We start from the raw sequence: 14,491 nt of genomic DNA, 5'->3' as shown, positions 1-14,491 counted from the left end.
TACAGAGGTAATAAATATAGACAATGGAATATTATACAGCCATGAGAAAGAAGGCCATCTTGCCATCTGCAACAATATGGATGGAATTTGAGGACATCATGCCAAGTGAAATAAGTCAGACGGAGAAAGACAGGTACTATATGATACACTTATACATGGAATCAAAAAAAGCCAAACTCGTAAAAATATAGAGTAAATTAGTGGTTACCAGGGCCTGGAGACTGGGGAGATATTTAAGGGCAGAGACTTGCAAAGACCAGTAAATAAGTTCTAGAGATCTAATGCACAGCATAGTAAATATAGACAATAAGAATGTCTTATTTTCATCTAACCTGTCAAGATGCCATATATTAACTATTCCAACCATTAAAAAGGAATTATAATTAAGTGACAGGATAGATTTGCTAATTATCACAGTAATGGCAATCATATTACAATATATGTATCAAATCAACATGTTGCACACTTTAAATTTACACAGTTATGTATCAAATATATTTCAATTAAAGAATCTTTTTTAAAAGTTTATAGACATAAATAAGATAGAGCCTTTACCCTCTAGGAGGGTAAGCTCTAGGAGCTTAAATATGATATAACCAAATACATATGGTATTAAATATCACATAAATATCATATAAATATGACATTAAGCTCTAGGAGCTTAAATATTATATAAAAAGGAAAGTGAAATTAAAAGAAACTACTGTTAAGGCAGCCTGGGAGTGTCTCATTTGACTTGGGAGAGTAGGGGTATTGTCTAGAAAAGTATAATTCACAATAAACCTTAAAAGATGAATTTTGATAATGAGAAAAAGTGAAGGAAGGTAAAAATAAGTAGGTTAGGGTCAGATTATGAAGATACTCATCAGCCATCCTAAGAAATTTGGATGGAAAAAATTACAAGCACTGTAGAAAATCATTTCATGTTTTTTCAAGAGAAGAGGCATTTTTTTTTTTTAAAGATAGATTTATTTATTTAACAGACAGAGATCACAAGTAGGCAGAGAGGCAGGCAGAGAGAGAGAGGAAGAGAAGCAGGCTTCCCGCTGAGTGGAGAGCCGGATGTGGGGCTCCATCCCAGGACCCTGGGATCATGACCTGAGCCGAAGGCAGAGGCTTTAACCCACTGAGCCACCCAGGTGCCCCAAGAGGCATTTATTTTAACTAAGTTTTCATTCCCTTTAGGCAGCTGTGTGGAGGACGGATTGGACAGGATAGAAACCAGAGCCAAGACTAGTTTAGGAGGTTATTGTGATAAGTCAAATGAAAGCTATTGAAAGACTATTTACTTTTATTGCCTGCCTCTTCAAGGAAATGTAAGCTCTGTGAAGGCAGGGTGCTTGCTTTGCTCACTTCTTTTTTTTTTTTTTTTTTTTTTTTTTTAAGATTTTATTTATTTATTTGTCAGAGAGAGAGAGAGGGAGAGAGGAGCAAGCACAGGCAGACAGAATGGCAGGCAGAGGCAGAGGGAGAAGCAGGCTCCCTGATGAGCAAGGAGCCCGATATGGGACTCGATCCCAGGACGCTGGGATCATGACCTGAGCCGAAGGCAGCCGCTTAACCAACTGAGCCACCCAGGCGTCCCGCTTTGCTCACTTCTATACCCCCTGCATGCAGAACAGGGAGTGACATGAAAATCAACAAACATTTGTTGAATAAATAAATAAGTGAAAGCATAAACGAATGAATGAGTTGATTATTAAGTGAAACACTGGAAATGTCAAGAGGTTAGAAAGAGACATTTGCCTCAGAGATGGAATTTTCTCTTTTTCTACTGACTCATGCCATAGCTGGGTCCTTTTCAAGGGCTGGCAACAGATGAAGCTTGTTGGAAAACCTCCCAGATTGGCCTGTCTGTGCTCTTTTCAGACTTTGTGGTGATCTGCTTTCTTAGGTCCACCATGATCCCACCATCTACAGCAGAGGTCGGCCAACTATAGCTCCTGGTTCAAATTTGTCCTGCCACCGGTTTTTGTAGGTTGGTGAATAAAGAATGGCTTTTACATTTTCAAATAGGGGAAAAGCAAAAGAAGAAGAATATTTTGTTACATGTGAATTTCAATGAAATTACAATTTCAGTGTCCATAAATAAAGTTTAATGGGCACATAGCCACACTCTTTTGTTTACATGCTGTCTACAGCTGTTTTTGCCCTACAGTGGGAGAGTTAAGGAGTTGAGACAGAGACAATGTGCTCTACAAAGCCAAAACTACTTACTCTCTGGCCTTTCATAAGAATAGTTTGCCAACCCCTGGAGAGAAAAGGATTTGAAGTTCACAATAGGAATAAATTGCTCATCAGGGAATGATCCTGAAATATATATATATATATATATATCGCTGGGTGGCTCTGGCCCTGGGGCCCGGTGGTGGAGGATGGAGAGAAAGCTGGGCAGCCCCGTCCCGCTGTCCAGCTCCCAAAGCGGGGGCCCCGCCTGTCATCTGCTTGGGTTGCGGCTGGTGTGGAAGGACCGCTCCTCAGGGGTCAGGCCGGCAAAGAAGGGGTGCAGCAGGGCCTCCGCCAGTGTGATGTGCTGGGCAGGGTCAAATTCTAACATCTTCCTCATCAGGTCAAACAGCTGCACGTGCTCCAAGGCATCATCGAGCATGTAGCTCTGCTCAGGGACACAAGGTGCCACAGTGTGACGGCGGGGCCGGGGGGCCACCGCGGGTCCCTGGGCCTCTGGGAGGCCTTGCTGCAGGGCTCGAGGAGCCAGTGCTTGCCCCCCGGAGGACCACTTCTGCCCTCCTGGACCGCGAGCGGCTCTGCTCCTTGCATGCCCGCGTACAGCTTTTGGCTCTGAGCGTCTCGCTGGCTTGGTGCCTCTGCCCCTGCATGCAAGGTCCCGACGGGTGGGCAGTGTCCCCTCTGTAGAATTCACTGGTCCGGGCACCAGATGCCGTCGACAGAGGATTTCAGGCCATGTCTACATCTTCCCTCCCCCTCACCTCAGTCCTGCCTAGTTCTTCCCAAAACTGAGAGAAGAGGAGCACCGGAGGCAGCAAGGTCTCTTGACATCGGGCTCTTCTGGTGCTCACCCATTACATCCATGGCCACCCTGTAAAAAAAAAATAAAAAAAAAAAAAAGTATATATATATATATATATATATATATATACATTTTTTTAAAGATTTTATTTTTATTTATTTATTTGACAGAGATCACAAGTAGGCAGAGAGGCAGACAGAGAGAGAGAGGGGGGAAGCAGGCTCCCTGCTGAGCAGAGAGCCCAGTGTGGGACTTGATCCCAAGACCCCGGGATCATGACCTGAGCCGAAGGCAGAGGCTTTAACCCACTGAGCCACCCAGGCGCCCCCGTAAAATATATTTTTAAAAATTTAAAAAAAATTTTTTTAAATATATTTTTTAAAAATTTTGAAAGGTGAGACAAAACATCAAATAAAAACTAAAAAACAAGCAAAAAAGAGGAAAAAACACTAATAGTAATATTAGCGATATACTGTATGCCACATTCTCACCTAAGCACTTCTTTAAAATTGATCCCCTCCTCTCCATCCGACATGCCAACAAGATAGGTAGGCATCACCATTCTCGTTTTATAGATAAGGAGCCTAAAACTCAGAGGCTGCAGAACTCTTCCTGGGTCACAAAGCCAGCCTAAGACAAAGCCAGGATTTGAACCTTCAGCAGTTTAGATTAGAAAACCACAACCTTGGGGCACCCGGGTGGCTCAGTCGTCAGGCTGCCTGCTTGACAGGAAGCCTGTTTCTCCTTCTCCCACTCCCCCTGCTTGTGTTCCCTCTCTCTATCTGTCAAATAAATGGATAAAATCTTTTAAAAAATTAAAAAAAAACCCCACAACCTTAACTGTAAATCTAGAATCTCAACACAAACAAGTGAATACTATTGGGTCCATGTAGTGGGGAGAGGAAACATACTCAGTCTTTCCAAGTCAAGAAGATAGAGAAGCGTGGAGCCACGAAGCCTGGTACAGGTTTTAATGGAAGTACATCTCCTTTCCCCATCATAATGGGGCTACACAGTAGAGAAGAGTTCAGAGTGACTGACCGGCATAGGGCAGCTCTGTGTTAGTGCCGTAGCTGCTCCTTGTCCTGTTAGAGCAAGCCTTCAGACACAGAAGAGAACTTTAAAGAAGATGGGCAAATGAGGACTTTATTAACCCCAGGCGGCTGATCTCACTGTTGGCAAAACGAGGCTGAAGTTTGAGGAAGAGGATGAAAGATCCAGGAAAACTTGCCATAGGATGGAAAAAAAAAAAAAAGAAGAAAAACTAGAAACACCCTAAGGGATGTAGCAACTGTGGATGAACAGAGATGATCATTAGTAATGGAAAAATAAAGAGACCGTGGACTGCACATGAGTTGGAAGTTCTACTTTTAAGCAGGGAATCACAGCCAGCATAGAGTCTAGGATCTGGAGGATGAGGTTTGGGAGAGTACAATGGCTCACTTCAAGCCGAGCACCTGGGGAGCGTTCTCACTAAGGAAAGCGCATTCCTGTGTGTCGCTGGTCGGGCAGTGATATGCGGACGTCTGGGTCCGGTAAACCCTGGGCTGGCTCTGGGGCCTCTGCTGCGAACACAGGGCCTGCCTTGGGCTCTGGCATCTAGCCGCCTCCGTCTCTTAATGCAGATGCCCGAGTCCACTGTGTGCCCAGGGCAGGGTCTTCCCAGGAATCTCTTGTGTCATGACTATCGAGTCACACTATTTCTAAAGCATGGATGAGGAGACAGGAGTTTGAAAAAATCCAGCGACCTGACTTAAGCCACAGAGAACCCTGATTGGAGCCTCCTGCCCACCCAATCAACCCTTAAACATACTCCCGGTTTGCAGAGTATGGGCACCTTCCCCTACACCGTCTACAACTAAGTGCTTTTGATTCTGCTGTCAAGTCACGGCTCTTTCAAACAATGAAGAGCAGTCCACAGAGTGACTAAGGAACTAAATACAGATATGTATCTTCTCTCCCATCTGTAGTAACAAGTGGTGATGACAAAATTTTAATGATAACCGAAACACTACACAAATGTAATGTTCCCCAAATCCGTTGGTATCTGCAGAATGTGTAAACGGGACCCAGCGGGGAGAAGAGATGAATGTTTAAATAAGTTTGGGAAACACTGGGTTACCTCATTGTAAATGGGCTTATTTACTATAGGATTTCTCAGAGCTTTTATTATGCTTTCATATGCTGTGACTCTGTAAAAGGCAAAGGTAGCAAGCTGTGTTCCCAGATGTTTTTGACTAAAAAGCACTCTTGTCCCGCCCCTACATATATCTTCATGGTACCCTCACGGGAGCAGCATTTGATGAAACATTTGGGAAAATACTGCCCTAAACATATACTGAAATTTCAGCAAGACTAACCACAGTTTTTCTGTATTTCTGTTGCATACAGAAGAGCCTGCAAAAATTCCCTATGACAGGAGTTTTATAGGTAAGACCTCAGTCCCGTCACATAAAAACAAAACAAACAAACAAACAAACAAAAAACACTATTTCATACTCTGGCCATTCTAGTCTTTACCAAAGTCATTACACCTGAGGAAAACCCAGACATGAATACAATGGAAGAGCCAATGAATTTATCAAGGGAAATTAGCCACAGTGAATACTCAGTGCATCCTAGGGAGTGATGGCGGTTAGGAAGCTGTGAAAACATCTGCCCAAATCACATGTCTGAAGAGCAATTTCTTATGTTCCCAACATCCCAGGAAAGCTTAGATGACTTTTGTAAGCCCAGACTTGCTAGCATGTTGACCATCCCGTCAGAGTACCTTGTCAAAGCCCAGGTGCATCTGTGTGCTTTGCAAACACTGAGCTCCCTAAGCTGAGGCCAGATGAAAGGAGCCACAGGACCGGGAGGGACCAGGTGACATCATGATCACAGCACAGTTTCTGCCTCCAATGTCTTTGGACAAGTTCTGGGAATGAGAATGAAGCTTCTCCTTTGTGCCCCTCACCTGTCCATACAGTCTGCAGCTGTGTTGGGTCTGGGACTTCTGAAACACTCCCTGGCCAGCAGCTCACTTTCTATTTTACATCAGTGCCATTCTTCCCACAGATCTTTGCTCCCCTTTACGTTTCACATCCTCAACTTTCAATACCAGGTTTATTTAAGTGATCTTTTCCCAGACCTTCTCTTATTTCTGCTTGTTTTACCCACTTCCACAATTCATGGATTCCTTTTTGATCACTGCCTTACATGTAAAATACGAATATTTATTAAATATCCCCGTCTTTGGTCATCACCTGTTACACAATGCCCTTCTCATCTGAGAGTCTCCATTTTCCAGTTGCTTCTGCTACATTTGGGAAATTTGCTCATTCTCATTTCAGGATTTTATCTACATCAAACACCCCAATGTCTAAAAGCCCGCAGCCTACAAGTGTGGCACGAGTGAGGGTTTTTAGTATCTAAGACATGACTGTACTAAGTTGGTTCTAAACAGAGCAGTAGAGTGGGGGACGATGAAGAGCGCAACCTGTGAGACAGCCTGTCTGGCAACGAAGACCTTGCTAGCTGTGACTCTGCAAGAGTAACCAGTCTTTCTGGGCCTCATTTTCCCCACCTATAAACTGGTGAAAACAGTGTCACATATCTCATGGTTATAAGGATTAACTGAACTAATATATCTAAAAGGCTTATAAGAGCAACTAGCATTTGGTCAACACCATATAATCATTAGCTATTATTATTTTAACCATTTACAATGACAAGAGCACTTCAGAATAAAGTGTAGAGGTTTTTTTGGTGTTGTTTTTGTTTTTTTTAAGTAGGCTCCACACCCACCATGGAGCCCGGTGCGGGCTCAAACTCAGGACCCTGAGATCAAGACCTAAGCTGAGATCAAGAGGCAGATGCTTCACCAACTAAGCCCCCCCAGGTGCCCCAAGTGTAGAGTTTTTGAAAAGTCTATCTTTCTGTCTTTTTAAGGCCCAGATTATATAAAGGATCATCTACCTAAAGTTCATCAGCACACGTCCTATATAGGAGAAAAACGCCCGGCATTGGAAAAGACTGGAGATCTCAGATATTTATGGAGACCTGCCTCAAATGGAAACTTACCAGCAAAATATAAATACAAGTATGTTGGTGAAGTTGGTTGGGGAATACCAGAGTATGATTTTATCAACCAAACAAGGCTTCGGACTGGCTTTCAGATCAAGGTATTGCTCTTAAATCGCTCTTCATAAAGGATCGTTTCTGACTTGAATCCTTTCTGAGTAATCTTCCCCGGGAAATGTCATGTTCTTGATTTGTCATTGAAAAGTACTAGGATTTGAGTTTTGCAGAAAAAGAAATGTGTGAATAAATGGACTTGCTATGATTCCCTTTTAGGCCCTTCAATACATGAGAGGAGAGGTGTGAAGAGAAGGAAGCCATGCATAATCCAAAAGCGTTTGTGTTTGGCTTTGGAATGCGTTCAGATTCACATTTATGCTGCGACATTCACACGTACTTCCCCCATCCTAGCGCTGCATTCTGAGTGGGTGGTATAAAAGAAGCCTGGGCTGGACATCATCCACAAGCCGAAACAGAGAGTTCCAGCTCTTTAAGATGCACTGTGTTGATAATGCCTTTGTATCACAGAATTCAGAGTAATTAGCGGAAGGGTGCTTCGAGACCTTTTGGTGATGTGGATGTAGGCATGAGTCCAGACAGTCTCCTCTGAGACAAGAGAACCCAGGTGATTTTAGAAGTAAAATCTGAGAATTCAGACTTTTTTTTTTCCAGGCAAACCTTTGCATTATCTGAAAACTGAACATGGATCAACCATGAAATAACTGGATCTCCTCAAATGCGTAAGGCAATATAGGACCGCCTCATATGGTAAAGGTCAACAAAAGAAAAAACCTTTTTCTGGCTCAACTTAGGGCAGTGGGAGAAAGTGCTTGGAAGCTCAGTCCTTGAAGTCAGACAGGGCTGGATTCAAATCCTGACTCTGAGTTAGGTTTCACTCTGTGACCCTGAGTGAGTGAGTTCCGCTCTCTGGGTCCCTGCTCCCTTCTGTTCTACACAAGAGTGTGCGGAGTGCCCGCGTCCCAAGACCACCTGAAATCCCATCCTCTTCTGCCACCTACTTGCTGCTCGCTGTGGGTGGCCCTGTAAGTTCCTTAACCTCTTTGGTTTCTTCATTATGAGTCTTAGTGTTTACCTCACAGCACTGCTGTAAACATTAAGCAAGTTAATATTCGTAAAGGGCTGGGAACAGTGCCTGGCACATATCAGGCCTCTATGTATTTAATATTATTTTTGTTATGTGAGGATTAAATATGAGACCACAAAGAACACACAAGGTATGATGCCTAGCACATGGCTGACATCCAGATATCAGCTCTTAGCAGTATGTTTGCTGTACTTACTGTTACTTAGTATAATTTAACGGAACAGATATTCAGGTTCTTAAACGGTGTCCCATTCCACCTAAGCAAGAAAGATGAAGTCAGAGATACCAAGACTGGCCACCAGCAGGAAGAGCCCAGGCGAGGCGGCTGGTTTGAGAGAGTCCAAACGTCTGTTGCTTTTTTGCTTCTCTTTGGGTGACATCATGTATCTGTCTGGCCATCTTGGGTGTGTACTGCTTCTCTTCCTTCTTTATCTTTAAATTAAGAACACATTTGCCTATTCAAATGAAGCATATTCAAGTGTTCCTTGGACGTTGAAACAAGCTGTGAATCTAAAAGAGATAGCAGCCATGAGCTAGCCTTCCAGGAAGGAATTTATTGTTTCTTCCATTCATATTTCACAGGAGGCTTTAAACCACTATTCTGTTCCATAGCACTGTCTTCTTAACCCCTGTGAGACGGAGTCTGAGCCGCATGATGGTTTTTCTCCCCCGACTTGTGGCACATTCAGAAGCTGGTCCTGTTCGGCACGAGCCATGGGAACTGTTACCTATCACTTGTGCACCTTCCTGGCCCTGGCATTTTGACAGGAATTGTTTCCGAAGATGTACCTACCTCATAACGATCTTCAACAAGATCTTTGGAAGGAGAACAAGATTCATGGAGATTGACTGTACATCTGACCCTTGAACAATGAAGCAGTTAGGAGTGCTGATCCAACCGTTGAAAATCTGCGTGTAACTTTTGACTCCCCCCAAATTTAATGACTAATAGCCTACCATTGACCTTCAAGCCTGTGGATAATAGAAAAGAGTTGATGATGATGATGATGATGACATTCTGAATACGTATTATATACTGTATTCTTATCATAAACTAAAAAAAAGAAAATGTTATTAAGAAAATCATAAGGAAGAGAAAATACATTTATAGAACTGTACTGTATTTGTAAAAAAAAAAATTCCACGTGAAAGTAGACTTGCACACTTCAAACCCATGTTGTTCAAGGCTCAACTGTGCATATTAGCGAATAACCATCTATAATTTATCCACCAGTTAGGGTCTAGACTTGGCCGTCAAGGCTCCTGATCTTCCACTCGGCACCTAGGCATGGCTGTCTACATCTAAGGCAATATTCGTTTTTCAGTCTAGCCTCAGATTCCTTACCAACCCAGTGCTTCAGGCAGTTACTTTCGATCCATATGACTTGGCATGAATTGACATTTGAGTTGACACAAACACACACACTCCATGCATAAAAACGAGCTCCTAATGACAAACGGTATATGAGAGTCCATGTCGCTCACACCCCTCCTTACTAGGGAGCTGGTTCATTCCTTAGTTTGATGTAACTTAGGGAAATGGAGAAATGCCTCAAGGTACCTCCTGTTTTTCTTTGGTTCCTTGTCTTTAGTGGACCCTGTCTACATCCCTCCACCATCCTTGTGCATAACCCGATGAAGACGGCGCTCTGTTTCAGCCTAACTTCAGGGACTCCTCAGGGTCTCTCACTGTAGTTGCTCAGAGCTCTGATTTTTCAGCACAAACCTTTATCTAGTGGGTTTCTATAGCCTGAACAGCTATTCTTTCTAATCCACCTCTCCAGGTTTGCAGGAGACTGGCAGCTACCGATGCTCAGGCACCTCCATTAGACTCTTGGTAAGATGCCGGGGCAGCTGCTTCCTACCTGGGAATGGCCTCTCCTGTTTGGGGACTGGGAAGGGTTTTATAGGTCATCTACATTTTGGTAGAAAGACAATAACTTCTAGACTGAGTGACGCCTGAAAAATGTCCCCACATCAAAGAGGTCAGTAAAGATCACAATATCGGTTTTCTTTTCTGGATCTTTTTATGTTTAGCTATTTCCTACTCATGTTTATACGGGCTGCAATGTCATCATAGCACGTGTATATATAAACCAGTAAAGATCATTGCTTTTGTTATTATCTCAGATTTAAGAGTAGTACATTCTTCTTCTCTATTAAAAAATGGATTTAGTCTCTGCCAAACTGCATGTGATGTTTCTGCAAGAATTATATGAAGACTGGGCAACCCTCTCGAGTCTCCTTCCTCTTTGGGAGCTTTGCACTATCACTTTATTATCAGTCAATAAACTTTGCCTTGCTGCCCACAAAGAAAAGAATATATGAAGACCATTGAAACAACTTTGGTTTCAACCCCATGCCAAACGGAGGGGACTTTCTAACTCCTTCCTCGCTGAGCATATCTCCCTCCCCTTGGTTCTCTTTTTAACCCAAACCTCAATAGTATCAGCTGGCTTCCTAGTGCCATTTTCTGCTCCTGCACTCTGGCTTCATGACCAAATTATTTAAGTCATTCGGTTTTCCCACAAAAACAAGGTTATACTGGATTCAATGACTAATTCTTCATAGGTGTGATCCCAAAGACAACATTAAACCAATTAATCATAACCTATATTACAACCAATATGTCATGGAGTCTAACAACTTGAAAATCTACATAAAGTTCTCTTTATGGGAACCCATCAATATATTTATATGTGATACAGTATAGTGTAATAAAAAGTAAAATCTTCAAGACTTTGAAACTTCTGCCTTATTTGTAAATGCCACAAATTCCAGGGTTATGAAATGCAGAGGTCAGGGCACCTGGGTGGCTCAGTTGGTTAAACGACTGCCTTAGGGTCAGGTCATGATTCCATGGTCCTCAGATCAAGTCCCACAGAGGGAGCCTGATTCTCCCTCTACCTGTCGTTCCCCCTGCTTGTGCTATCTGTCTCTCACTGTCAAATAAATAAATAAAATCTTTTTTTTTTAATTTCTGTTATTAAAAAAAAAAAGAAATGCAGAGGTCTTCTCTGTGACAGTATTAGGGCTATTTGAACAGACTAATAATGAGACATTAAGTTTCTTAATGGCTGTGAATAAACCAATCAAGGTTTGGTTGCTTCATTAGACATTTTTTTCTCTCTGTGAATTTATTTAGAGAAAGCAAATGTAAAAAGAGGTTGAGTGTTTACCATGTGAGGAAGTTTCTATGATTAGTTCTGTTTTATGTTGAGGAAACTGGAGGTATTGACAGGAGGGTTTCTTGTCTGAGGCCTTGACATTAATAAATGGTAGAACCAGGATTTCAACGTAGGCTGTGGAGTCACAGGGCTTTGTGGGAGTACAGTGTTTATGAGATGAAAGGACTGAAAATGAAGTCCGAACCTTGGACTCAGAGCCACCGTGTGAAGCTAACATCTGCGTGATCATCGTTCTGTGAGGCAGCGTCTGGCTGGGGTCAGTCCCAACTGCCTTCTCTTACAGAGTGTGCATCATTTCCTCAAGGTTCCCTCAATTTTCTCCCAGCTTTCCATTCTGTTTCACTGGCACCCCAGAGATTTCATTTACACTATTAAGATTAATTTTAAGTAGCTATCACCCACATATTTGATATAGTGAGAAATAGCTTCATACTAGTTATTTTTGAATTTCTACCTAATAAGCATTTTACATTGCTTCAAAACATAGCATCAAGTACAATCTTCAGCATTATGGGGAAAAAAGAAGACAGTGAGGTTCTAGTGAACTGCCCCTTCTTTTCTTGTCCTAGCACAACTCCGTGCATTCTTCTAAACCATCCACCTTCACACCACAGGGTCCTGGATTATCTTCAAATTCACCTGGCAGAAAGGATTGCCAGTGTGGAGGTGATCAGTATGTAGACCACCAATCACCTATTTCAGAATTTCTAAGTGTTCGGTCTTATTAGAATTCCTAGGATCTCACATTCCTAATCTTCAGATTTTTTAAGGAAGATTTTATTTATTTGACAGAGAGAGAGATAAAGAAAGCAAGCAGAAACAGAGAGAGAAACAGGCTCCCCACTGAGCAGGGAGCCCTATGCGGAACTGGATCCCAGGACCCTGGGATCATGACTTGAGCTGACGGCAGATGCTTGATTGACTGAGCCTCCTGGGTGCCCAAGATGTTATTATCGATATAGAAGATTTTATAAAGATAATAAACAGGGCGCCTGGGTGGCTCAGTGTGTTGGGCCACTGCCTTCGGCTCGGGTCATGGTCTCAGGGTCTTGGGATCGATTGGTCCCCTGCATCGGGCTCTCTGCTCAGCAGGGAGCCTGCTTCCCCTCTCTCTCTTCCTGCCTCTCTGCCTACTTGTGATCTCTCTCTCTCTCTGTCAAATAAAAAAAAATTTTTTTAATAAAGATATTAAGCTCCTTTTATCAACCAAGTTATAAGAGCAAAACAAATAGCTTTTCTAAAATTAGGCTTCCCTTTGCATTGCTGCTATTCTTCTCCAGATGGGCGTGTGTTTAGCTCTCACTTTATACCTCTTAGAGTTATTTGCATCCTAACAGTTTGTGATTTAATATAAAAATAATTACGTTAGCACCTTTCATCCTTAAGTGCTGAATAAAGTCATGCATTTTCTGATACCAGAGGAAGTCTTCCATGAGGGAGTGCCACATGCTGTCCATCTGTGAGGGAGGAGAAACACTGGTAAGGGAGGCCAAACAACCCTCCCTCTTCTCGAATATAATATAGTAACACCACTAACCTCCTGATACATAGATGTTATATTTTCCCCATTTTATAAAGCATGGCTTTATAGGATGCCTCGGATAAACTGAAGGAACTAATTCCCTTATAAAATCTTACTCGTAGCTGAACTTCTGGAAAAAAAGATTTTACATTTGATGTTTCCTTTCTCTAACAGACCATGAAAACAACAAGGGAGGCATGTATCACTGCTTTGCATTCTGTATTGTGTTCAGAGCAGTTCCGTGAAGAATAACATGTTTGGGATGGGAAGCGTCTGTGTTGGTAGCTAGGGACACTGCCACGCCACATTTTACTGGGCAGCCCGCCCTGGTGACCTGACGCCCCAACCAAACACAGCTTCCTCTCTCTTGTTGAGGTGACTTTATAGAAATCATTGGCGAATTGGGAAAAAAAAAATACATCTTAATTTTCACATCTTTCGTTAGGATGTAGAAATGTGGAAAAAAAAAGAAAGAAAGGAAGGAAGGAAGGAAGGAAGGAAGGAAGGAAGAAAGAAAGAAAAAAGAAAGAAAGAAAGAAAAGGAATTCTGTAATTTAGAGCCTAGGGGGTGATTTTATTCCTTAATTAAGGACGGCTTAAAATATGCCATGCTGGTTACAAACTTTTACAGGGCGTGACATAACATCTTGAGGAAGTGTCTAACAGTAAATGTCACTTTTTTTAAAAAAATCATACTACCTAAAGTTAGTAATTCAGCATATGCCATCAGTTTTCAACAAATATTATTTGATGATGATAGGGAAATACAAAGCTTAGAAAAGACTGTGTAAATTAGAATGTGTTCTAGTAAACCTGTGGTTTAACTCCATAGCCAAGGTCTTTTCACTATACTGTCAAAGAATTGTGAAATTTGTGTGTGACTAATACCCCCAACACAGGTGGCTAAAATACCAGAACATCTGTTTTCTAAATCTGGCATTTAGGGGCACTGGGGTGTTCAGTCAGTTAAGCTTCTGACTCTTGATTTTGGCTCCAGTCATGATCTCAGTGTCCTGAGATTAATTCCTGTGTCGTGGTCTGCGCTGGGCATGGAGCTTACTTAGGATTCTCTCTCCTCATCTCCCTCTGCCTCTATTCCCTTAAAAAAAAAAAAAAAAAAAAAAAAATCTGGCATTTATCCTGGCTTTTAAAGATCTTTGGGAGAAATTCTAAAATTACTATAAATTGAAAATTATAGTTTTCCCTACTATTCAGGTCCAACACTCCCAGAGTACTTCAGTGGTATTGACAAAAATGCCCAGAATGCGTAGCAAACAAGACTAGCAATCTGGAGTAATCTATTCTTTTCCAGGGACTGAATTTAGGATATCCAGAAATCTTGATTAAGCAAACTGAAAATGATTCTTTAAATATAGGAGATCCCTGCTATCGGGTCCCAGCTACACCCTTGGGTAAGAAAGAAAACAGATCTAAAAGTAGTTGCTGTTAAGGATCCATGTGAGCTCCCTCAGCTGTTTGGGGAAGTAATCACAGTAAGTGTCTTTGTGTTGCTGTTGTTGTTGAAATTTTTAGTGTGACTCCTGTCAGCAACTGGACAGCACAAACCCAGATTACATTTTATTTTTTTAATGTTCTTAAAATTATATATTTGGATACTTACTCATATG

The 14,491-nt window shown here is 42.1% G+C and overlaps 1 protein-coding gene across 1 annotated transcript in view; it reads left to right on the top strand.

Annotated features, from left to right (window-relative positions):
- Positions 1–14,491, top strand: part of LOC111157817 (chromosome unknown C4orf45 homolog) — an 83,658-nt gene that overhangs the window by 33,278 nt on the left and 35,889 nt on the right. The window contains exon 2 of the mRNA XM_022519486.1: positions 6,920–7,152. Within this exon, the coding sequence (XP_022375194.1) occupies positions 6,920–7,152 (233 nt within the window). The remainder of the gene's footprint in view (positions 1–6,919; positions 7,153–14,491) is intronic.

The sequence above is a fragment of the Enhydra lutris genome, unplaced genomic scaffold (assembly GCF_002288905.1).
Source record: "Enhydra lutris kenyoni isolate GAN:26980312 unplaced genomic scaffold, ASM228890v2 scaffoldscaffold3, whole genome shotgun sequence".
NCBI lineage: Eukaryota > Metazoa > Chordata > Mammalia > Carnivora > Mustelidae > Enhydra > Enhydra lutris.
Note: the sequence above shows the minus strand (reverse complement) of the source record. Positions and strands in the feature narration are given on the sequence as shown.